The 27,334-nt window shown below is 39.9% G+C and overlaps 1 protein-coding gene across 1 annotated transcript; it reads right to left on the reverse strand.

Annotated features, from left to right (window-relative positions):
- Nucleotides 1-27,334, reverse strand: pdhx (pyruvate dehydrogenase complex component X). Its single transcript, XM_056388101.1, has 11 exons — nucleotides 27,167-27,334; nucleotides 24,310-24,393; nucleotides 21,701-21,801; nucleotides 16,176-16,384; nucleotides 14,942-15,040; nucleotides 9,122-9,287; nucleotides 8,322-8,469; nucleotides 6,456-6,514; nucleotides 5,169-5,327; nucleotides 1,913-1,977; nucleotides 1-996 (listed from the first exon to the last, which is right to left on the reverse strand). Exons 1-11 carry the CDS (start codon nucleotides 27,300-27,302, stop codon nucleotides 741-743), a joined length of 1,482 nt encoding a protein of 493 aa, XP_056244076.1. The 5' UTR covers nucleotides 27,303-27,334; the 3' UTR covers nucleotides 1-740.

A 27,334-nucleotide genomic window follows, 5' to 3' on the forward strand; every position in this document is an offset into this window, starting at 1 on the left:
TGAAGGTTGAACAGTGTGTTTTATTGGCATCTAAAGACACCGAAACCTAAATGATTGTATTTATTCTGTTTACACGTACACTTGAAAGTTTAGTTTTCAGGGATGTCACAGCATCTGTTTCAAATAAGTTAAAACATATTAACATGTACAATTAATTAAATTCTTGAGTTCTGTTTAATTTCATAACAATAGGAAATGTATGGTATGTGGGTTTAATCTTATTGGAAACTGCATTGCCAATGATGTTCAGTAATAAATATCTCTGACAAATTTACAGTAGGGCTTTTACAGTCCCGTGTACTATTGTGTGTGTTGTAATAATGACACATAATAGATGCACTGGTACTGAAAATAGAACATGAATTGGAATAACCACTTTATATATATATAGACAACACTGGTGTGATAGAACAACCATCTCTATTGCAGTGTGTGGGATGCACCCTGCTATGCCACTTCTGTCTTGGTAATATTTGGCACCACTGCTAGAATCCTGTACCACTACCAGAAGCCCACTTTAACTCCTCCATCACAAAGCCTGGTATTTATCTGTCAGAAGCAAGCCTCAAACTCAAGTTTACACTATGTACAAGACTACTTTGTAAGCCTTAATCCAAGCATGAATGGGAATCAATTTTTGAGGAGCTCTCCGCTTGTAAAAGCAAGAGACAGGCTTTGTCATGCAGGCGTTTCTTACCTATGTCTTTCCAATCTCTTTCACACCGCTATCTTTTTGTTTTTCAGGCTAGGGCCATGCGTTGCGGTTGTTCTAGGTTGGAGCGGAATTTATCAAGAAACCGTGAGGCTAATTCGTCATCCACTAGCCGTCCGTCACTGGACAGTGTAACTGTCATCAGCTGCTGGGTGCGCAGGCTCTGGGCATCCTCACACAGTCGCAGCTCAGCCCTGGAGGTCCCGACAGCGAGGATACATGCCTGGGGAGGGTTGATCACAGCGCTGAAGCCACTGATACCGAACATCCCCAGGTTAGATATACTGTCACAGAGAGAAATGTAGGAGGGTGGGAGGAAGGAATGTAATGGGAAGAAAGAAGAGACAGTACACATATTACATCATTAGTCAAGCTCAGTGGGGGAGAAAATGCATAAAAATGAACTAAATGGACCTAATGGTGGCTCTAAAACCAGCGCCTTGATGCAAAAAAGAACATTTCCACTCAGAGTGAGTGAATAAAAAATTAGAGGGTGAATTAAGTGTATAAATATAATTGGCTGTGAACATCTTATGTTATGAAATAGTGATCAGTAAAGACGAATACAGCAGCACCAGCCTCCAAATCTCTCCCTAAATGCTGTGTATGGTGAGTAAGACTGACCCGAGGGCAGTTTGCCGTAATGAGAATTCTAGCTCAAGGGGAATGGAAAAACGAATAGAGGGATGGCATACACACATATCCTTAGGGGGACAAAAAAGGACTGCATCTCTATAGGAATTCATCGCTCCTGCCTGACACAGAAACCCCATTTATGTCTCAATGACACCATTAATTCTAATGAGCTGAAAAGCCTCCCTTCCACTTTTCTGCAATTGATGGCACAGTAACTAATGGTCCTTGTCGCCCAAGACCACATTCAGTTCAGGAGCACATGAAATGTCGAATCTGCATAATATACTGACTCTTTGTGAAACCGGATTTAAGCCATAATAGTGAAAATTTATGATGTCTATCTTATCTCTGAGCCGGAAAGGAAATTGTGAGATTGAATTAGGTGTTAAAGACAAAAGGGCCTTTGTTCCCACACATAAAAAAAAAAAATCTGTTTATTGAACTGAGAAAATTAGAGAGTTGCACGATAGAAGACAGACTGGAGAAAAACATTAAGTTTGATAATGTCATCACTTTCCATATGCCTCTTCTTTGCCCGAGAGATGATGTGTGTCTTGGGTTTACCTGAATGAGCCTCCTTGGTACTCCTCAGGTAGAAGTTTCCCATCTCGAGCCTTCTGGGCCAATGCCTATGAAAGAAACATTACTCATCACTCAAGCAATATATCACAGTGCTCCTGATTTGTCCATGTGAAAAAAGGCATAAGTGCACTTAGTACTGGCTAAATGCTGTTAAATACCACACTCTGAAGCTTATCGAGGAAGTACCATTTTAGGATTTATCTGCTCTGTACCATGTTTGTACAAGCTTTTGTGCCTATCCATCAGATTTATGTTCAAATATTTCACAGGACAAGCAAAAACTTTGACCTGCTGGTGGCTCTACGGGAAAAGCTGAGGGAACACTAACTTCATTAGAATTTGTTGTCTGGGGACAATGGATATCTGTTCAATATTTCATGGCAATCCATTCAATAACTGTTGTGATATTTAAATCTGGACCAAGTGGTCAACCAACCACACAACAGACCACCTAACAACACCATTCCTTGAGCCATGCTGCTAGCATAGCTAAAAAGCTGAAAAGGCCAAATGGATATATTTACCAAGTAAAGCTAGACATCACTAAATATTCAAATTATGCCATGATGTTTTATAAGGTTTATATTGTCTATCTTAATTATTCAACAACCCACAACAAACCTGTATTTTATACAAACTTCTTATCCACAGCAATTCATCAAAAGTGATGACAGCCTTTCAGTCACAAATTTATATTGATGAAAAGCTTCACAGGTCAATTTTCAAATATCATGTTCAAGAATGATTACATGTCCAATAGCCATCACTGAGATAAATGGAAACTATCAGACTGTGCAATGCTTACATGAAGATAGAGAACTGACAACACCCAGATGGCATATGAGGAACCTGACAAGGAAAACTAACACATTGCTGCAGCCAGGTTCTGTGAATCCATGTTTCATAAGGACATGAATGAGAGTGACACCCTTAGAGAAAACACAAGATATCTGTCGGATGAGAACGGTACTGAGGTATTGTTTCGGTGTGCATACACATGATCCACTTTACTTTCACTAAGAGTGATTCCTGTGAGTCTAGAAGCATAAACAGTCATATCACAGATTAAGTATTAGACTTTGAATTTGATGAAAATAAAGGCACTGCATTATACTACAGACTTTGCTGAAAATGCATCAGTAAACTCATCTTTTTCCAAGCTATTGCTCTCAGTTAAGTTGAAAACTGCTGTATGGCCACCATGTCTCTTTTCAGCATGAACGTTATTAAAATGGAAATTTACTTAAAGGTTAACACAGGGACGCAACCAACACAGAACGTTGAGAATGAGTCACAGGATCTTTGACACACAGTGGGATATGGTGGGCACATTTGAAATAAGAGCTCCAACAAAAACAGTCTTATGTTCCGCTCCATCATCAATAGCCAGCAGCGACCTCTCCATGCTTCATTCAAACCACATGTTGATTTTAATTTGAGACCAATAAGGACTTGCAAATGTAGACTGAGCTCAAGGCAGCAGCATAACTGAACTGAATAGTAGTGGGTGGCAAAGTGCATTTTGAAAGCCTAAGAGGATTGAAACGTCTTTAGTTTTAGTCCCCATGCCTTAAAGCAGCTGTTATGTGTGTGCACTGGCAATGTAACATTTCATACATTAATTTGACCTGTAAGTACCAACAGACATTACATTATCTGACTTGAATCAAAATAAATGTTCAAATGATCAAATCATGGCAATAGATAGATGGCAATAGATATTAAGAACAGAACGACTATTTTTTTTTAATCAAAGAGGACTTATTATAGCAATTCCATCAAATATTGGACACAGTAATACAAGGTTAGCCGTAGCGAAGAGAGAGGGAAAAGGTGGAGACAGAAATAAAGTAAAGATATATTTAAAAATGAAATGAAATTATTAGATATTATTATTGATCGCTCACACTCTATAATCATCACTTTTTGTGTTGTTATAATGTGTTGCAAATGTACGAACTAACATTACTAATCCTTACATACATGTTGAGGCAACACATCATTTCCATCAACTCTGAAGCACCACATTCACAGCTTGTTTTGCTAACACTTACATTACAGTATAGCATTAATGTGCTAAGATACTTGTCCAGACAGACAGACAGAACCTCGCAGACTGAAGCAATTTGCATCTACTGCAAAATCTGATTGCATGGATTTACACAATTGCAGAATAATTGAGTAATAGTATGTCTAAAACGTAATTACACACCCACTCGCTCACTCACTTCCTCAACCCAACCAGCAACAACTCTCACTGTGTGCATTGCCCAAAAACTACCACACATATTCTCACCCCTGCCAAGTTGAAATTGGTATTGTCACTACTACAAAGACTTCAGCCACTGTCAGCACGATTACCACTGTAGCTACTACTGCTACTATCGCTGCTACTATTACTACAGCAGACACTGAAATGTGATGTGAACACTATTCAGGCAACGTTGCGTCATGAGGATAAAAAGCAGTCTTCCAGTTTGACAACACTGTTTCATGGAAACAGTGAAGAGCCTTCCATGCTTGGTTGCTGACAGTTGATGAATGAAAGTCATATCTTCACAGAGACATAATATGCATAAATATGGATGCTGAACATTTGGGGAATATTAGACCTAGTCACTGCTGGTGAGAAATATGACGTTGTTTACCCTGATATCTGCAGAAGTTCATCTATTTGATCGGCGTGTCTCTTTGGCGAGAAAGAGAGTGAAACTCGAATCATCAAGTGTGTACATGCAAATCAGATTTTGAAAGCATATTTGTGTGTTTGTGAATAAATGTGTGTCCCCAGCTGCTGACTGTGAGCAGGAGAAAGAGCTGACCATTGTTGCTTTGTACTTCACCTGTGACCAGTGACAGCTGAGACCTGCAACCAAACAACCCAAAAATCAAACTATGCCAAGTCTAATGAGATCTATCCAGTTGATTTGAAAAGACTATTTCCCCTCTTCACAATCTGATGGATAACAGTAAAAAATGCAATAAAGTTGTAGCCAGGGGGCCTAGATGAGCACAACTCTACAGATGCCAATAGAGTTTATTTTCTAATACAGCTAGGAACAGTCAAGTCTCAACTCCCTCTCCTGAGGTGGTACACTGAACACCCCCACAGCTTGAAGTTATGATCTACCAACAGCAAAGAAACATGAGGAAAGTTCTGTTGCAAGACAGCTTCAGGAGGCAACTCTCACAAGGCTACTTAATAACATCTTGTAACAGAATGGTTTATAAATTTTACCTTAGCATTTGCTGAGATCTCCTGGACTCCTTTGTTTGCAGCATCCTTGATGATGGGCGTAATGAGGCCTTTGTCGGTCGCCACAGCAATTGAAATGTGGACTGAATCAAGAGCACGGGGTCCATCACCAGACCAGGTCACATTTACTTCTGGCATCTCCTAAGATAAAAGTCAGAGGTCAGCCCAGATTTTTATTTTCCTTGAGGGAAAAATAATTCTTGGGTTATGAACACAGCGCAACACGTGCCACTGCACACCACTTTGTTAAAAAGGCGACACAAAATTGGCCTCAGATGCCACTTTCTGATGTACGTAGGTCAACTCAGGAGAAATTCAGCAATTTTCTGATGTTACAGTGTTACATAAGTGAATCACAAATTTCAGTTTAGAGAAAAAGCCAAAGAGGTATTCTGGTCATGCGGGACATTGTACAGTAAAACATGGTGTCTGGACTATCTTGTGGTACATTTTACACTCACATTAACTGGGAATTGTACACATTTTTGTTCCACATTCCTAACATTTACTGTAACAGACTCAGTTGCTGCTTCATGTGGCAGTGTGCCTACATGTCTTCCTACAGTCTCTATGGTGCAATGCCGAGCACCCATGGTGTCCAGTACATGTAAATGTTTAAGGTTGACACATATTCACTGAAGCAGATATAATATTCCATGACAAGTGATTAAAATTATGTAGGTTGATAGGCAGTGCTGTTCTTATCAGATGCTGCTGAGAAATTCCCTGCTGAAATAACTAAATTACCACAGGGCTGCATCTATTTTTAACCTGCATTTCCCCCATGCATTCCTCAAATCAAACAGCAGCAGCTTTCTTTACAGCATTCCCTTAAAAAAATGTAAATGTAAACATGCATTTTTGAGATTTCTTTCTCTCAATTTGTGTTTTCTTAAACTGCTCAGGGAGGTGGAGGGTTAAAGAATTGACTCATATTTTCCATTACAAGAACAAAATTAACTAAGAGTTTGCGTCTATATTTAGTTTCATCTTATAAGGGCAAGGCTATTGATTCACCACCACCACCAATACCTTAGCAACAGGGAGAACAGTGACCGATGGTAACTTGGAAATCATTTACAGTATGAACTCTGTGTGTTACAGTGTTAAGCTATGAAAGACATAAAAGATCAGATGCTTGACGGCATGTAGTGAGTTGAATAGGATATTATAAATATACAGAGTAATGATGAATAAACACAAAGCTTGGCATGAAAATGACAGCAAAAAAAAAAAAGGAAAAAAAAAAAGATTCTTAACAATACTTACTTTCAGTGCAACAGCAGCTGCCTTGATAATGAAATCATTAACAGACACTTTGATCTGTTCTGAAAAGACAAAGAAGACACAGTATGTGAGCTTGATTCAAGCTCAAATGAGAATCAACACCAGGGATTTCTTCTTGTTACCATGGAAAGCTAATAAACGCTGGTCTGGTAGGTACTGTCAAGGAAGGGTCAAAGTCAGTGCACGTATTCTGTACAAGATCTGTGATGTGTGATACTGCACATAGCAGCTTGTTTAGGGGCAAGTCCTAAATGGAAAATATTAGCATAGTGCTGTGTAGGTCTCAACTACACACACACACACACACTTCAGTAAACACACATTCAGTAAATGAATGATACTACACACTCCCTCAGGTGGAAACTGACCAATATTGTGTTGACCTGTACTCCAGCTGATCAGAATCAGTCCCTCTCTATTTGACTCAGTCTTGAGCATTTGCTCCCCTTCCCTCTCTGAGTTTTACACCAGCAGACCAGGCAGGTTCAGCCTGGCAACGCAGCCAACTTTTACTAGTGTCCATTAGTGCTGTACCAGACAGTTATGAATGCTGTGAGCGGGATGATTAACGAGCTAACCGTGAAATCGCACTGCTCCTGAACAATGAGAGTCCACAAAAACAACCGGAGAGATAATCCCTCATACACACACAACCTCGCTAATAGGTCTGGAATGGCCGTCCTGTTTCCTCCATCAAAAAGACATGACCCAGAGAGATTTACCGTTTGTTTGACAGTTAGGCAAATTTAAGCTAAATAAACCCAAATATGTGATAGTGTGTTGAACTAAGTGTTTAAAAATAGGAAACTGACCAAGCACTCTTGCTATATCAACATGAAAATGGCCCAAAGTAAGCACAGGTTAGATTTTAAGGAATCCATGAAAAGCGGCTATTAAGGATAAATATTCTCTTTGCTGAATATGGCGAAATGTTGAAGGGTGACTATTGTGACACACCTTCATCTTAAAAACACACATCCTGGTAGGCGTTGCACAGGAAGTAGTGGTTTACTCAATACCATTTGCCATAGGAGGATGTGAAGCTGAGGAAAGTGAAAGAGCTGCTTGCAAAAACATGGGGAACACACAGCTAGGTCCTGCTAGTATTTTATTTATTAATCAAGCTCTACCAGGCTCACACTATCCATACATTACCTGCCTTATTAATAATGTATGGATGGACGGAGCTTTTTTTCTCTAGCATACACATAGCCCTCAAACATTTCCTTTCTATAGAGTCTCTTATTTATCATGAATACTGTAATTTATCACAGAAAAAGCCACAGAGGCAAGACTCTAAAGATCCATCTGAAACACTTTGAACCAGAGAGAAATAATTAACTTTGGTAAAATACTTTACTCTTCTGTAAACACAAAGAAACAACTACATGAATGAAACCTCACTGTTGTGAATGAAAACGGCTTCCATTCCTACCAGTTTTGGTTAGTGAACTTGTTTGTTGATATAATTTACTTTCTAAACTGAAGAGAGACATTTCAAGATAGCAGAGACAGCCACCCTGAAATTATAGATTACGGCTCTGTGCTAAGACATTGTGGGTGTCTTACGAACATATGATCAGCCTTATGTTGTGATGCATGGTGTGAAGAAAGAACAGATCTGAAGAACATAACTACCCTGACTGAGAGGACATGTACCACAGGTTCTTTCAATGACTGTTGTCTTTGTCAAATGAAAAGTCATGTGAAAACCCTGAAATCCACATCTTCATGGAAAAGTTTCCTTCCAAATGTTACTGTCAGACATTGACTGATGGAAATGTCACTAACGCATGTAAAGAATAGTGACAATGCGTCAACACTCGCTCAAAAGTCTTGTGTTTTTACCTTTGGCCAAGTCACTGCGGAGCTGCATGACGGCAGCCATGTCACAGTCAACAGAGGCATACGCATGGGGGATGGTGGTCTTCGATTGCGTTAGTCTTTGAGCAATCACACGGCGGACATTTGAGGCTGGGATCTCTGTGAAAGTGCCCTGAGGAGGACAGGTGGAGGGAAGGAGACGTAAATAATTGAATGAGAAGCAGAGGACATTTTGAGAGAGAGAACAGGGAAAAATTAGGGACAAGAAAAAGAGTTATAGACAGATCTCGCCTGCTATAAGTCACTCAAAAATACATAGGGCTGACAATGTTATTGATAAGCTTGCTACAATGAGTTTATGAAAAAAGAAACTGTGCCCTCATTTATAAACCCTGTCCTTTATATCAGTGGGTCTGAATTTACAGCAGACATGCCCATGAAGCCTAAATGAATATGGTGCAGAAAACTAAACTAAACTAAAGAAAGGGCTGTCAAAAAGACCGGAATCTGGAAACCAAGATAAAAACTTGTTTGCTGATTACGGTGCTTGTTGTGTTCCACATACCAAATATACCAAAAGAAACTGAGCTATCAGAAGTTAATTACTAATACAAATACATACAGAGACAAGAGCACAGGAGTAAAGATGCCAATAACAGGTGTGTAAAACTCAAGATGATCAGTCATCAGTCCCTTTAGGGCCCTGACACAAGCCAAAATTTGGAAAATGGGTTGTTGTTGGCCATCCGGTACCACAAAACAGACACTATGGTGTGTATGTGTGTTTGTTTGAGAGGGAAAGAGATCATGTAAGGAGTGCTCACTGGTGCTCCTGGCTTCCCTGGTACAGAGAGAGGAGGTATGTTGGGTCTGCTGCCTGGGGGTGGAGGGGTAGCTGCCAGGGTGGGAACAGGACTCGGGGCAGGTGGAGCAGCCATGGCTGGTGTTGCTTTGAGGGCAGGAGATGTCTTCAAGAGATTCAATGCATCTCTGTTAAACAAACAAAATAATAAGTAATAAGTAAAAACCAAAAAATTATATGGAGCCTCATTTTATATAGTAACTTTGACATTTTATACAATCAAATCTATATAATAATTTAATATTATTATAAAAATATATTATTCTGTAAAGAGACTGTCCAGAAACGCAAAAATAAATGCAAACTTTCTCAAAATTTTGATCTGGATAGGATGAAATATTCATTATGTTAACACATGTTTGATCACCAAGTTTTACATGGGAAGAAATGCTTCTCAGCCTCCTCCGAAATATTCTGCAGGCTGCAATCATGTTTTCGTGTCGATTTCATTTGGGTTTATTGTCGTTGAATTTCACATGTATACTGGCTGATTCCCAGTATGCCACTGCTGAGGAGATGAACTCATGATATTACAACCTATGCTTTTCATCGTGTCATTTATTCATGGCGGCCTAATTTTTACTGTGAAAAATTAATTCAAAACTATTTTCTTTTGCATGAGCAGTGACAACTATAAATTAAATTATAAAGTACAAAACAACACTAGCATAGTTAATGATGTACAATGATACATTATTAACCCATATACTCCCACTCTGCGAGCTACTATCTAGCTCTCTGCCATTTTTGTCTAGTTTTGTGCCAGGCTTGTAGAGAGATGGGTAACTTTCGGTTGTCCTCCGGTGGATGGGTGTCATGAGAATCATTTGCATGTCACAAACAAACCGCATCAGGCCAGGAAGGATCAGGTGACAGCTGCAGCAAGGGACAAGCTTATTCAAAACCTTGGCTTAATTATACTTTCCCCTGGTATGGGAAGCCATGGAAATCCCTACATTTCATACAGCATCTCTTTCCAAAAATGAAGTAACACAGACTTTTTGGTGAAGACACCTTATGTAAAGCTGCATGTCTCTGCTGTTTCATAAGGTTGTATGTATGTATCATCAACAGTAGAGCCCTGCATTTTTTTTCAGCCATTAATTTTGTTCTTAGCAGCAAAAGCAGTGGGAGGGGCAGGTATCACGTGTGCCAGCTTGAAGCTCTTTGCTTCCAGTGCAATGCACTGGGGTCCACCTCCCTACATGCATCCAGTCTTTTGTCTGGACCAGCTGCCTCTGACCTCACCATGCAGCCGGGAACCGTCTGGGCCCCTCAGCTATTTTCTCACTCTTCCTCTCTGAACGGCATCTTTTTTTATTTCCTCCATCACACTAGTTCCTCCTTTTCTCTCATTTCATACAGATATTTCTTTGAAGAGGAACTGAGGCAGTTTGGAAATCCCCCTAACCTGACAGACTGCTGACAAATTTAAAGACCACCACATAATAGATAAAAAGACATTGCAACATAGAGATTGAATATGACTTGATTTGAATTTGAAAAAAAAGGAAGGGAGGAAATAAAAAAAAAAAATGATTCATATGAAATTAAACATTACATGTCAGTAAAAAAAAAGTAAAGAGAAATGAAAAGAGACCCAGAATGCTTAGTATTTTAATTTCAAAAACTGTGAGAATGTATAAGAAGATCCAGTATACAAATTCAAACAATGTTTCTGTTATGAAATAAGAGGCAGTCAAGTCAATAGCAGCCTACAGTGCCACTTGACGATGACACCTTAGATACCTTTTGAGTAGCTGGATGGCATGTGCTTTTCACACCCACCATGTACTGACTGCTGACAGCCAAGGCAAAGGAGCCTCCGAAAGACTGAAAGAGGGTGACTGGAATATTAAAAAGGGGCTGAGGCAGTGCTGTCTCTCTCACACACACACACACACACACACACACACACACACACACACACACACACACACACACACACACACACACACACACACACACACACACACACACACACACACACACACACACACACACACACACACACACACACACACACACACACACACACACAAATGAGCACCAAATGTACACAGACACACATGAATAAACTTTGTCTTCTACTGTCTCCTAAGACAGGCTACAATTGGAGAAAGGGTGTTACAGTGATGAAACTACTCCACTGATGTGCAGTCTGCTTTTTGTCCACATAAAAAAAAACACAATCACACACACACATGCAATCACAAACACAATCACACACACACATAAAGTAAAAATACAACAAACAAAATAAAGAAAAAAATAACCACCTTCTTTTGAAGAGGTTGGCACAAACAGTGGCAGCTCTGCAGCCAAGTGTTACAACAATGAGAAATGGTTTTGATGCAACGGAAGACTTATATAGTAAATGTAGTACCAATGTTGTGATGAGACAGGGAGAATATGACATTACAACTAACGTTGACATGTTTTTAAAAAACAGCCTTACGTGTAAGTCAGTATTGTAGAACATTCTGTATCTATGGTCTCAGGTTGGGTCTTTGTGTTTTCTGAATAATGTCAAGTTTTGAGCTTCAGCTAATGTGCAGGTCTGGAGTTGTATATGACAGAGAGTCAGGGAACAAACAAAGCTTTTGTTATTAATGAATTCCTGTGTTGGTCAAGGTCAAACATGTCTCTGCTCTTTTGGGTCAGCCCCCATTGCTAGTTAACCCTTTTTCATGAGTTTTGCATTCACAGTACTTTACTGCTGTGCTGCAGGAAGCAAAAAGTGAAATACATAGAGATGTAAGAATTATGTGAGTGCCAAAGAACATGTATTTATTTTAGATTTGTTGCTTAGAAGTCGATAAATTGATGTTTAAATTCTGAATATATCTTAAACTGACTGGCACAACCAAAACAGCAGCTTGTAATTAGTACATAAAGGAAGGAGCTGATAGTTTAAATGGGCTACTTGCTTAATCTGTGAAATCAGAAGGCTTATGATAAATGTATATTTCTACTTATCAGTAATTAAAAATCCAACAAATCCAAGAATCATCCTCTAAATATAACTTAGTGTTTCCCCCACATTTACACAGGATGCAGTCATACAGTCATTCTGCCTATAGGAAAATACAAAGACTGGTATGGCCTATGGTCAGGTAAAAATCATTGAAAACCTTGCCCATTACTTTGTTAGCCTTGCCTCTTAGCTAACATGGCTATTCATGACGTTTACGAAATGATGAATGACGACAATAATTAAAGATAAGAGGAGAAAATGCAGTGATACAAAAGTGTGTCTTTGTACTCAGTGTGTTTTTAAACCCTGCTGTGGATTATGTAACATGCTATGATCTCATCTCTGGGTTGCATGACCTCTGTTATTCATGCCCACTACAGAGGGGCCTCACTAGGGTGGAATGGGAGGGGTACCTTTCCCTGGTTTCAGTCTTATCTGATGTGCCAAAGGACAAAGGAAGCGAATTCAGGTCTATTCTGCTCTCCCTTGAAGGGGCTAAGCCGATGTGAAACTATTTGCACAAGGAGATTTTGTTTCCGACAAGAACAGAACCGTTCAGTCTCACAACATACCTAAGCTATAGCCCATGCTGTATACCTAGGTTCAGCCATTTTCATCTAAGCTTCCCAAAGACACTGGCAAGAAGGAAAAGGCTAGAGCAAACCAATTTTACAATTTTGGCATCAACTGGTTACCAGATGTGTACTAAATATGTAATTTTCTCCTAAAGTTATGCTAAACAGACCACTTCCAGACAAATCCTCTCGGTTCTGCCTTTGGCTGCTTTACCAAACTTGTCACTGGCTAAACTGATGCCATGAAGCCAAAACTTTGGAGAATGAATTTTCAGGCTCAAGCAAGCAGATGTTACACACTTATCGATGATCAGTGCATCCATGAGAATGACACAGTTTGTGACTTTTAGCCTACAACCCCAGACTTGTCATCTACAGAGCTTTTGTGAAACGTTTTAAATGATGATTCATTTTGGTAATCGTACTCGGCATCTTCCACATATTACATTTGTGTTCAGCTATTCCTGAAACTATGTTTTCAAAATCTGAATTGCACTTTCTCTCCAAACAAAGAAGACATGTAAAAAACAGAAAAAATACACCATTCCAGTCTAGGTGCTGTAGTGCCTTAAAAGTGAGACTTTACAGATTTTTTTTCTGTGGCTTGGCAAGCAAACTGTTTATAACAGCCCACCATTCAATTCAGGAAGGCCTCTTAGCAAAGAGGCACATTGTTTTTGCTTAAACCTCTTTGCTCTCATCTCCTGCTGAACCTTCTTCTGTCTTCTTTCAGCATCAGCCCTCCTGTTTAAAGACATACTGAGCTAATTAGCCAGCTAAATTGTCAATAAGTGAATAGGCAAACCATTCATGCAAGTCTCAACACATGGTTAAAGGAGAGGCAACTGAGGAGTCATGTCAAAGCAAATCATTGGGATATAATTAAACGGCATTAGTACAATCTAAACTTCAAAACCTAGAAATCATGTTGACACTCGTGCAGCAAAGAGCATGCTTGTGTTGATTAACTACAGCTACTTAATTACAGCTTTATACCAAAGGAATTGCTTTTTCTCAACAGTGTTCCCTTTTTGCTAGTTAGTAAAGTTTGTATCATACGTTTTGAATTGTAATTTTCTGTAGGCAGAAAGGGTACAAACCTGGTAGCAGACTTCTGAGAAAAATACTCTACTCTATTCTACATTACCTAAAAAGGGGGTATATGAGATGCTCTCTCATCTTGACACACTTTGTTATTAGGACAAATAAGACCGGTGTTTTACAACATATAAATTATTGTGGTTACACGATAAATCCAGCTTTAAATGGACCATTTTTGCTACATTTACAAGGTATGCATTAAGAGGAAAGGCTTCACTGAATTTCTATGAGCTATCACTCTTTACAGTGTTTGGTTTATTAAGCTTCAAATGTATTTCTCTTTTACTGACACACATCACCGAAAACGTATGGTCTGCTTTTCTATGGTCACCAGTGGGTCCTGGAGAATAGGTTGCTATGGCGACAGAAGTTCTTAATGAGATTCCCCAGCAGGGTGTTAGGTGGGTAACGAGAGCATTCAATCAAGTCCCCACTGACAGCAGGTAGCATTAGAGCTCTGTGTGTGTGTGTGTGTGTGTGTGTGTGTGTGTGTGTGTGTGTGTGTGTTCACAGCTTTCTTTAGTCTGAATTCACCACTTAACAGGATTAAAGCACCTTAAATCTTATCCACCTCTTCATCGCACTTTTTCACTCATCTAGTCTCTCCCAGATTTTCATTTTCATTCACACTGCCTACACTGTGGCCATGACCTGCCTTGCTCTGCCTGACATCTCTTTCCTTCAGAGATACTATGATGGCCACAAGGGGACCCGTCCAATCTGATGGGCCTATTAAAGTGGAGAACAAGCACCTACTGCTGACACATCGCTTCCAGTTTGAGCAAATGACAAAGTGTTGGCTAAATGTAAAACTAATTTCTTCATTTTTAAATTTTCTTCTTGAAATGAATTCTTCTTTGACCTGCTGAATTGATCTGCATGGCTTATCATTATATTTTTAAAGCTGCATTGTATGAAGCACTTTAAACAAAAGATGTTGGTGATGAACTTTCCAACCATTATATTTAAGGTTTCCGCACTAAATTCCAGAATGCTTAGGTTCAGAGGTCGCTGGGCTTGGAATAACCTGGTGGAAACTCAGAGATTATACATCATATGTTGTTGCATTAGGGAAAAGCACAACTTGCATGTTCTGTGACTTAAAGCGAACCCATTCATTAATACTCACTCCTTAGTGATAAGTCCCCTTGGTCCAGTGGGTGTTGCCAGTTTTGGATCCACACCATGGGTGTCCAGGATGTGTCTTGCTGCTGGACTCAGACGTAAGCTGAACAGGAGAGAGAGTATGACACAATTATACAATAGTCCCATTTCAAGTTTTATGCTTTTGTTTTAAAGACTTAACTTTCATCCTGGTGTTAATTATTAAAAAAAAGTCAAATCCCTTTTAGAAATAACAGTAGATAACCATGTATTTATAAACATACCAATGAACTGTCAATGTACTGCCAAAGTTAAAGCTGTGTTTATATCATTATATCAATTCTTACTCAAATCAAATCTACATACTTGTATACAGCACATGACAATCTATCCATGTTGTTTCTTTCCCAGTCTGGAGTGAACAAAGTTAGTGCAAAACTGTCCATCAGTGGTATTGAGATGGACTACCTTAATATGGCCCATTTCTGCATCCTTTTCCTAATAATCATGCTTGCAGCACAACACATTCACCTTTCATCTTTCACCCCTGTCAAAATGATGCAGCCAAGGTGCAAATCTGAATATGTGGACTGGCTCAGAAAAGTTTGCATAACAAATAGGCCCTGTTTGTTCTGTGGCAGCTCCTTTGCTTTCCACAGCAGTATTTATTGTGTAAACAGGGGTCAGGTAGGATCTCACATATTTTGAAATGAGAGCAGAGAAAGATAACCTTATTCAGCAAGTTAGATGGTAGTGGACACAAAGACCATAAATCACCACAGCTGTCCACTGAAAAAAGAGGGATGATTTTCAACTCATTCTTCATGTATTTTTAAGCTACTGAATCTGGTTAAAGGCTATTTTAAACAACACAGATGGGTGATTTAAGAACTATGTTTAAAATGAACTAGCATAACCTAATGCTAATGCTAACACTGCGCTATCAGTTGTTTTAACAGCACTATGACAAAGAGCTGACTCATAGTGTGGGTAATTCAACAAGAAGCTGACATATGAACAAAATCAAGCTTATTTAAAGCCTAAACAGCATATAAATCTAAATTATGTTGATATCGCTACATTTTAAACTTTGACGTTCACATCCACTGCTGCCCAGGAGCTGTGACCCTCCATTATGACCACAGTGGTGTGTGCATAGACCTCTATTCACTCTAGAGGTATTAGCAATTTGCTGCCAGTTGATTAATAGTAGAGGGGTATGAATTGGAACAGTTAAAAAGATAGAAGGCACCACTCACGGTCCTGAAGTGGCTGGTTTCGGTAGAGGAGGTGGAGAGGGAGCAGCGGGGGGCACAACTGGGGCAGCGGCTGCATGTGTAGCAGGTGGAGCTGCAGATGGAGCTGCAGCATCTGGAGGGGGGATCTCAACCTGCTTCCAGTCCTGCCCTTCCTCCACCATGAGGGCAATGAGAGTGCCCAGCCGCACATTGCGGCTGCCCTCCTCCATCTGAAAATAGGGTGAGAGAGCTACTTATACAGTATGGGGGGAATATTAGCAGAACAGGTTCAGCCACTTCAAGTGCAACTGAGATTATTTTAATAAAGGTGAAGGTCTACTAGTGCATAATTTTGAATAAAAGAATAAATGAAGGGAAAGTGATACTGAAGTTAATCAGGTGGTCATTGAACAGATAAACCTCTTGACAGCCGTTATTAGAGAACCTCTTGAAAAATGACATTGCCTTCTTGTTCACATCAATTTCCATCACTCCCATTTTCTTCTGCTGTTAACGTGACAAAGAACCTGACTGTGCTGGAATAGGTTCTTGGAGGGCAATAGATGTGTTTTCAAGCTGTTCAAAGCTGTCAACCATTGATTCACTATCTTGTTAAAGAGTACTCCAAATCCACTGCTTTCCCCACTTTCCCCAAGCTGTGCAAGGTGTCCTCAGTCAATATTGATCAGTGTAAATGAAAGGCACAATACACAGTGCTGGGCTACTGCACTTCGTCTCTTTTCAAAAAGGTATCCACTTAATGAGCTGTCTCTTAAAGATGCAGCTCAATACAAGGAGAGAAGAAGAGGAAGTAAAGGAAGGCCCTCCGAAAATGGCAAAAAGACACCTAACTGTAGCTGTGCTCTTTCATTTAATCATCCACCTACACCACTGATCGGCCAAGAGTTGATAACCTGCAATTCTTAATAAAAAAACAAATGAAAAAATTTGATATCATTTCACAATAAAATGGTGCAAAGTGAGAGCACTATTAGTAAATCCACAGTTGTCAACATACTCCACTGTCACCCCCTCCTTCTAACAGGCTTGCAAAAACATTGGAAGCACCCTAATAATCATATTCATCAAACTGGAAAGGACAGCAGAATATATGAACAGCTGTGCTCACTGGTAGAAAGACATGCACTCCCATGCTAATTCTGTGCTGCTTTAGTTCAATGTAGACCTAACTGTCCCGCAGCAAGGTTATAGAGATAAACATCAACTTGGAGATTTAGACAGTAAGTAGCAATGCTGTGCTGTTGCACTGAGGCACTAACCTTTAATATTTACCTACAGCTGATTTAATTAATAAATACATTTTTGATAGGCATCTGAGGATAATACTCCCTTGACTACATCGGAATTTACCGTGAAATAATTTCTGTGTTGCACTTGTATTAACAAATTGAATGGTGATGGTAAGAACAAAGCTATTCTAATCTACTGGTACAATATAACAACACACAACACAACAACAACAACATACTGACAAAACTTGACAGATATCTTCAACAACGGGTCTCATGTGTGACTCAAGTCCATCACTATCCTGTGTATTTTTGATTATCGTTTCCCCTAAGGATAATTTCTCGGTCATATGTGTTTTTTTTTCTTTTTGTGCTTGTGTGCACATTTGTGTGTTCAGCCTGTCTTAGGCCTCGTTCTTCATGTTTAATGTCTCTACAGCACCTCTCTTGGCCAGTGGGAGGTGATGGATGAGGGTAAAGCCTAAGGGCTACTCAGGGAAATCCGGACTTCTGTACATTTCCACAGAAAATCCTTCTCTTCAGTCCCACAGGGATACACACGGTAGAGACTAGCAACGCAACACATTTCCTACAGTAAGTGTGGTGATGTGATAAATTGTTAGACAGCCATACCCCTAAAGAGACCAATCGCCCAAATGAAGGGATACCTAATATACACTATTATTAGTATTCTATGCAATGTGAAGTGCTTATGTGACATATACAGTAGTTAAAAACAAAATATATGCCACATTTTAAACATAAACGAGAGACCGAGAGTGGTTTCATGGCTCACCACTTTAAAAGTACTCTTATACATACTCATACACACACACAACCACACACACAACCACACACAGCTGCTACCATGCTACTTGGGTGGATGGGTGAATTCTCACGGTAAAATCATATGCTCTGTATACGCTAGGCATGGTGGGTAGTTGCATAAACACATGCTTAGTACACTGTAGTGGTGTGGGGCTCAACACTGCCATCAAATGGTTATTGAACACTGTGAAACATATGGGAAGTGTAGATGATGCTCAAACATCAACGTTTGCATTGGTTCAGATATCCACTGTGTTTGGCAAGGTCCTGCCCAAAGAGGTGCTGCTGTCAGAGAAAAAGCTAGTAGTAAATTCCCATCTTTACTGTGAGCATGTCAAATTAGAAGAAATATTTAATCTGCACCATCTTTCTGTACTTGTGTTTGGACAGGTACACTGTTGTGTAAACTTGGACAATGCAAAACTTACAGAAAGTTGAAAGGAAGTAAATTGTACCTTCTTCACAATTTACAAAACGCAAATTTGTGCATTATGCATTCTACATGGGTGTAGAATGAATGGCCACTTCTGAACTTCATGCCATGTCCTCACAGCCACCTTTTCTCTGCTGCCCGATGTAAATGGGCTCATGACCGTAAAGAAAGATAGCCTGCAAGTCTCATCCAGTCGTTAGGCATTTCAATGGCAACATTCTCACTGGGAAAAGTCAAACTTATCTCTGAAAGGGCTCTTAAGGGACCTCCTCAGAGCCCATCAGCCAGGCTAACAATATTACAAAGACAGATGAGACCATTTATGAGGTTTAACCTACTTATCACCAAACTGTTATCATACACCCATACAAGCCCACTGAGTGTCGAAACAGCTCGGTTACAATAAGCTTAACCTCAACGGTTATCAACATTTCTTTTAACTTCACAGTGCACAGTGGAAGGTTTGGTAGATTTAGCCTCAGCATGCACAAGAAAAAGGAGAGAGATCTTGTTTTAGGGAGTGAGATGTGGTTTTCTCTGATTAATAGAGCATGACAGATATTGCACAAAGAGGACTGCAGCAACATCATCCTAAGTCTTAGTAACAACATGACCAGTCCAATGTAATGTAAAACACAAGGACAATTCACACCAGATATGCAGAATCAATCTCTCATATTTGTTTAGCTGTCTAACCTTAACACTGTGAGTTTAAACTGTCAAGGAGAAGGAAAGACACCATAACCGTTATGTGCCACCTCCCCACGTTTCCCCAGCAGATCTTTCTTGAAGAAAAACATGAATTATAAACTTATTCAAATAAGTCTTTTTGCCAACAGCCCACAGGTTATGTACTCCTGTTTTGACAAAAGACACAGGCCTTTCTTTTATTTTGACCTCAGAAGGTCAGAGAGTGATTTATACTAACTATTGATTTAGAGGACACATAGCTGCTGGTGTTTAAATTGATCTCCTGGATGACCGTGTGTGGAGATGAAGAGTGGAAGGAAAGGGAATGATAAATGGGAAACTGACAGGTTAGTGTCACCGAATGTGTTGGATATCTTCATCAATTTAGCAGTCTTACAAACTATCTACCCATCAGTCCTAACCGCCATGTTATTCATTACATCAATCACCAATTCATCCAGATTCATCTACCTATTAATCCATTTTTAAACCGACATTCTCCATTTCATGCTCAGTATCATTCATCTTTGAAAAGATCTGAACACAGAGGAGCAATGTGCATCCACGCATTTGCAAACATGTGTCATTTCCTACAGGCTATGATTGATTGTACCCAAGGCAGATTTTCAGCTTGAAGCCCTCAGGTCAGGGTAGAGCAACGTAGTAAGAGTATGATGAGATACAGTAATCTGTGCTCATGGTGCTGGTGTTCCTACCCCCAGCCCCTATGTCCCAATATGAGCAGGAGCTCTCTCCCATTCTCTCACCCCCAAGAGCCATGGTTGGAAATTGGTAGAGGGCCATAGAGGTACTTGACCCCCATAAATAACCCCTGTGGAGCACAGGAAGTTCCACATCTACTGCAGCCTGTCCAGGCATTTGGCCACAGGCAGGTAATTACAGCAGCCTTTAAATTAGTAACCTACTGGGTGCTTGGAGCCACAATTACACCATCAAGGGTTAATGTAGTCTGACCCGGACAGAGTGAATGCCACATTGCCCATGCCATGTAGGGGAGTGTAGAAATCTCTAAAATGTTGCCACAAGCTGCTGTTTTTCTTATTAACAACACATATACGCTCTATCAAAGACAGAGAGAGAAAGAGCTATGGGGCTTATCTAATGCAGACCATCTTTCTCTGCCAGCTTCAGTGCTAAAGCCCTTACCCCCAGTTCTTGGGTGGTTGCTATGGAAACTACCTCATCCCCACTGCAGCTAAGACAAGGATGGAGTGAGGGAATGTGGAAGAATGGAAGCAAGTGTAGTGAAAGGCAGAAATATAAGCATATGGTTTATAATTGACACTCATCCCTCTGATTATTAATTCATTAATTTAACCACTTCTAAGTGTGTGACAGTGCATATTAAAGGACTGCATATTCTTCATGGACAATCTGGGTGGGCATTTGTTATGTGAATCTGCTGGTGCAGACTGGCTGTGTATTTGTTTTTTTGTGAAGGTTGCACAAACAGGCATCGCCTAATTAAACCCTGCTCCACTCAGGCTTCACCAGAACACGAGCATGTCCAAAATTACACGGCCAAGGAACATGTCATTTTATTAGATAAGACATTCTGTGACATGGAGCAAGGCTTTGGCTTGTTGTGCCCACATGGGAACAAACAGAGCAACACCTCACCATCATTCTTCAGTTTTTAAAATAGGGAAAATAAACTTTCATCTTATTTAAATAACCTCTGTCTCCTCTCATTTTACATATTGTATTAATATCTCTCACAGATCAGTCAAAAAGCGAAAGATGTGAAAACATCTTCATCTTTCTGTTCAAGGGAACGGATGTGTGCTGGAGTACTGATGAAAGACAACTGATCGCTCTGTCTTTGGCAGCTGATTAAAAATTCAAACAACGAACAGCACAATAGGGGGGTGGAAGGAGAGAATTATTTGTCACTGAAGAAACCCTGTCAAAGCTTTGCTGTCACTGTATAGGGAAAACAGATTTAACAAGGATAGCCAATTAGTATAGGCAATTAAGGAACCCTGCAATACTCAGATATTAACAGGACTATAATCTATGTGAATATAAACTGAATTTAAAAACATCACCATAGCTACTGCAAATTGCTGACTTTACATAGTTTGAAGGTATAATAAGAGAAGAATTGAAAACTAAAGACTAATATTGTCTAAAAGTACAATTTAAAATCCTGGTGCTGAAACATACTTAAATACACAGGATTTAAATACACCCCCAACCCCCCACTTTCATAGGTAATGCACCAAAGCCATAGTCAAAGCTTAAATATGACTGTACCTGCAAATGCATTGCCATATATAATCCTTTCCTGCAGAGGATGTTTATGTGTGTGTCTGCATACTCACCAAAATCTTGGCCAAAACGCCATCATCATTAGACTCCATGGTAACAACAGCCTTGTCAGTCTCAATCTCACATAGGGCATCACCTGCTGCCACTGCCTCACCTGAGGGGTTAAAGAAACACATCCACGAACTTGAAATATGACATAAACGTTTATTTGGCATTCTAAGCACTGATTAACCAAACAAATTTGAAAATTACTGCATTATGAAAGGAGGTTTTAAGTGCAAATGTTTTATTTCAGCTGTGATTGGAAATGCATGAAGCACAATTATCAGCAGCATGTTGAAAACAACCGCTCTTTCACTGGGGCTTTTCACACACAGAGAACAAATTAGTTGCCATAAAAATGAAAGAGCTCCATTGAAGGGACGAAAAGGTTATGCGGGAAATATCTGCTCGGGCTTTGGCTGACATGAGCCTAATCAATGTTTCATGGGAAAGAATGAAAGATACTGAAATGCAGTGTGTCTGTCTGATAGAAGGCGAGATCTTTGCCTATCCTTAAAGTCCCAGTAGATTCCCACTGGTCTACTACATGAGAGAGCTGGAATATATTAGCATCTGCTTAGCGGTGAAAGAGGATGGCAATTAGAAGCCACTGCTTCAGTTCTTCCACGCTCAGATAGCCATTCTGAGCTACACTTGTTTGTGCAACAGCTCAAATGGGTTTCCGACAGCATAATACAGAAACAAATGGACCTTATTGTGTCCATGGAAAAAAAGAGGAGCAAAAGAAAAATGGCTGTTGTCAGTGGTGCAGCTTATTTGTACAGGAAACGCTTGCTAGAATCACTAGTTTAATGTTGAAGTTAAAACGTGTTCTGGTAACAGATAGTCAAGGCAACGCACAGTATGATTGAAACCTCTTGTGGCATATGTCCATGTGTTAAGATGTGACACGGAGGTAAGGGTATATGGGAAAAAGGTCAAGGGTTATCCAGATCTGACATCTGGTCACATTTCTATCATCTAGCAGAAAAAGCTGTAAGAGGGGTGCATCTGGGAATACAACAAAGAGATGGAAAATCAAGGGCAGTGCCATGACAAAGGCAAAAAGTATCTCATAAAATCTCATATTAATCCCTAAATTGAAAAAGCGTTTGTAGGCTGTATTTAAGAATGCGAGATGTATGGGAAGGAAAATGGGTGAGTCAAGGGAAGAGTAGATGGGGGTGGGTGAGGGGAAGGTTGAAAGAGCAGAGGCAGTATTGACGTTGGAAGCCCCTGAGAGCAAGCAGTAGTAGAGTCAAGATTGGATTTGTATGAGGCTTTAACACCATATGACCCCAGGGGTTAGGTGTGATGTGCAATATTAAAGATTAAACAGGCGACCCTGAGCCTTTTCACCTCTGCTCAACCAGAAAGGCAGTGGGAAAAACAACAAAAAAGACACTCAGATTACTGTTCTGCCCTCTGATTTAAGTCAATTAAAGAGAGTTAATGTACATGTGGTAATTGATCATAATTCATGCACAGTATAACATTGGTTTGCATTGAATACATGTAAACAAGTTGCGTGGTGCAGACGTGTGTATGATGACAGCTTCACCCATGTCTTACACTTTTCTCAGGCCCTTGAAAGCAACGGCTTAAAGTTTTTGGGTTGTTTATAACCTTAGTTCAAATGTATATGTGATCTACAATAGATTTACTTTCTATGGACAGTGTTAGTTTGTTTATATGCAGATTGACATTAACAGTAATTCATTCTGGTGCTGCTGTGATGCCAATTTACAATAATGTTACAAGCAAATGTATGACCGTGTTAACAAATCATTTACTCATGACATTTACAGCACTTATTGGCCAGCTGTGTTGTAATCATATAGTAACATTGCTATGCTTGCAAAAAGACATTGTAAGTCTTCTACGCTACAAAAAACACTTCTTCACACAAGATTCCATGTAAAACAGTTGATCATATCACAACCATACAAAATAAGGGCTTTTTGGAAGCTCTCTTATAATCATATAATGAGTTTGGGGACAGAAAGTAGCATCCTGGATGTGTTTTGCTTGTCACTGAGAATGTATTTTTCCTTCTTTTCCTTTTCTCACTTACACACACATGTACATATCTCACCCGAGTCACAGAAGCACATGGCAACACAGCAGAGGAGCCAATCAGAATTCAGTGTGCTGCCTCCTGATAAATGAGAGTGTGGCTACGGCGCATGGCTGAGCAGAGTTGCTAAGCAGTGATGAATAGTGACTGCTGTGCTTCCTTGAGCCAATTAGCCACCAGAGGCCCTCAGGTGCTCCACTGCTCAAGCTTCTGCCTTACAGAGCAGAATGATGTCACAGAGTAAATGATAAGTGTGGCCGTGGGTCCATCATTTTGCGAAAAAAGAAACATTCAGCTTTTTGATGTAATGAACGCAGGCGCAGTGCTTGTTACTGTTAGAATTGCATATGTTTTAACTGGGAGGGAACATTACAAATGTAGTAACATCAACGAGAAGGGAATTACATGTAGAAGAAAATGTAATTTTTTGGATAACAAATTATAACACACAGAAGTTTTAGCAGCTTAGTTAAAAGAAGTCAAGCAGAACAGTGTGGTAGTGAGAGCTTGCAAAGAAAGTATTATGTCATCTGTTTCTTTTACCTTCCTTCTTCAGCCATTTGACTATGTTTCCCTCCTCCATGGTGGGGGAGAGAGCAGGCATTTGCACTTTGAGTGCACTGACACCTAGAGGATAAAATGAAAATAACATAATTTACACTGAGGTAGCAGTAGCAATGTCAACAGTCATCATACTTAAAAGTAAAGCAAAAAATATTTCCACAACAATCATATTCAGAACCTTCCGACAGTTAGGTCTTTCAACTTCAACTCAGCTATGTGAATGTCAAAGTAAATCAGGTGACATGCCCAGAAGAAGTAATGTTTGGCTGGAATTTGGCCTCAGGGGGTTCAACATGTTCAGCTCGGCAGGAAGAGACACTGCCACTATGACAGAAGAATGCTGGCAGGTCACTTATGTAATTGTGATTCTGGCTGACACGGCACAAGAGGCTGCAGAGGCAGTCGTATTCTCACAGGGATTCGACCTACCATCAAAGACCCCCAGTGTCACCAGCTGCTCATAAGGCCAGAGTTCAACTGGCTCACAGCACTGTGTTGGACACTGGATCTTCAGGCTGCCAGAGGAAAGCACATATCCAAGCTACGGTGGCATCACTGCTTTACTACAACTAGCCTGCAATACTGCAGATGAAACACAGTCTGGGTAATTGCTCAGACATGAAACATGAAATGCTCAGTACCCTGCACAGACATAAAATGTATGATTTATAGAAAGAAATAGAGATATAGATACCATAGGTAGACTGAAAAATTAAATGTCTAAGAGATGTACAGGCAGACATTTCTCAAATATTCATCATAGAAAATCTAAATGAAATCACTGGAAGAAATGTGAGATCAAAAGCAATTTTAAGCTATCTTTATATGTCTCTCCGTTTTACAGTGCAAATTGTTGTAAATCCAGTACCATAAATCAAGAATCAAAAATCCTGGCATGTGGTAGTGTGAACCCAGAAGTCTTTCTCAATTACTAAATGTACTGGGACCAATACATACAAATACAACTTATACTTCTTTAATCAATCAGCTATGTGACATCAATTAAAGTTTTAAAAAATTCACTCAAAAAATAAAATTGAGTAAGTGAGCAAAGTAAAGTATGTCAGGGGTTGTAGGGGTTTGCTGTCTTTGCCTCCTGCCAATAAATCCAACTTTCCATAAAAAGGTATGTGGTCTCTGGCCATGTTGTGTGATGCTGCCATCTGCTGGATATTTGGCAATATCACAAAAAACTGAGTAGATAAAGGCAGCCAGTATATTCCTATAGTTCCTATATGTTGTTTTTGTTACTTCATTTTTACATTTTTTATCATTATCTGAAAATGAAGAATGCCAATAACTGTTGAACATGTCAACTGTTAAACAAACATTACTTATGGATCTATACAGATAGTGTGCTGAAATTTTCTGCTGTCAGACTTTTTTTCACAGCAGACATTTTGGCTCATCAAAAAATAGAACCAACAATGGCTCCATTCCAGTAAGCAATGTCAGTGAGCCAGCATGCACAATATCAGAGCCCTGAAACTGGCTCACCTAAATGGAATTCAGTCATTATTAATATTATTAATGTGCTGTTCCAGATTTGAAAGGTCAAAATGTCTGCCCAAGAAGGGTCTATTATAGTAGTCTGACCACTGGATCCAGTCAGCCTTTTTTCATGGAAGACATTTTGATATGTCATGGTAAGAAAAGCACAGGTTTAAATAATGGAATTAATGAGTGCTGGACTCTTTTTAACTGCTCTCATTTCCCAGTTCAGTCACAAGGACATAGAAGCATAGACAGGAACATTATACTAGGCTTACAGTGTATAAACCCCTCATTACAAACATGAATGCATGTTTAAGAGTTCAGTGGTGCAACATCCATAGGCAGGGGTCTACAGTGATGAGGAAAAAAAAGTGATTAGCCTGAATCATCCTTCGCCATATTCTCCTCAAGTGGTCGAGTGCATACAGTGTAGACCAAGACAACACTATAGACATAATTGCTTGAGGGAAGGGTCACTGCAAATCAGTACAAAATTGTTTTGAGTGTCCACCTTTAGCCTATGATGAAACATTTCTGTCCTGGTGCGAGTGGTCTCTTTCAGGATGCCAATGCCCCCATTTACAAGGCACAAGGGGTCACTGAATGATTTGATGAGTATGAAAATGATGTGATCATATGCTGTGGCCTTCGCAGTTACCAGATCTCAACCCAATTTAACACTTATGGGAGATTCTGGACCGAAATGTTAGCACTCTCCATCACCAAATCATCAAAACACCAAATGAGGACATATCTTTTGGAATAATGATGTTCATCCCTCCAGTAGAGTTAAGAAACTTGAAGAATTAATATTAAGGAGCACATAGTAGCCCAAAACCTTACAAAAACACTTTTTGTTGTTTTTTCCTTTTATGTGTCACCCGTCCATAGATTTTACAGTTGAAACTATGGGTAACCGTTGCACCCACTGTATCAAGTGTGAGAAACCACAAGGGGGATCACATCTTAGGCTACCAGACTGACAGAGGAGATCCATGCATTGCTAAATAGCACTTGCTACAGCCTGGACTGATAAGGCTCTCTGACTGTGTGAGCAATTTCAGAGGCTTTTCTTCCAGCTAGCTAGTGGCTCAAGTCACCTACAGTCTACTATTGAAGCTAAGACACTTGAACTTGAACCCAGCACAAACAACCTCACGCTGCTGTTTGGTGACAATGTATATCCATTTCCATTTAACAACACTGGTATTATCTATCATGTTATGCAAAATCGCCGTGAGGTGACCGAATTACACGATTAACCAAAATAGAAAATGATGATAGCAAATGTCAGTATAGAAAAGGACGACAACTATTATTCTATTAGACAGTCAGCACTCACCGAGGTACCATGGTGACTGAAAGAAGTGTCTGACTTGCTCCTGCCATGGGTGTGTGGTCCACAAACATTTGTTAAAATTTGACAATCTGAGGCCGAATAAAATTCCTTGACGACCCAGACGCAAGGAGGCCGCCATGTTGTCGTCCTCACCCTCGGTGAGCCGTGTCC

This window comes from Seriola aureovittata, chromosome 10, assembly GCF_021018895.1.
Source record: "Seriola aureovittata isolate HTS-2021-v1 ecotype China chromosome 10, ASM2101889v1, whole genome shotgun sequence".
NCBI classification, from domain to species: Eukaryota; Metazoa; Chordata; class Actinopteri; order Carangiformes; family Carangidae; genus Seriola; species Seriola aureovittata.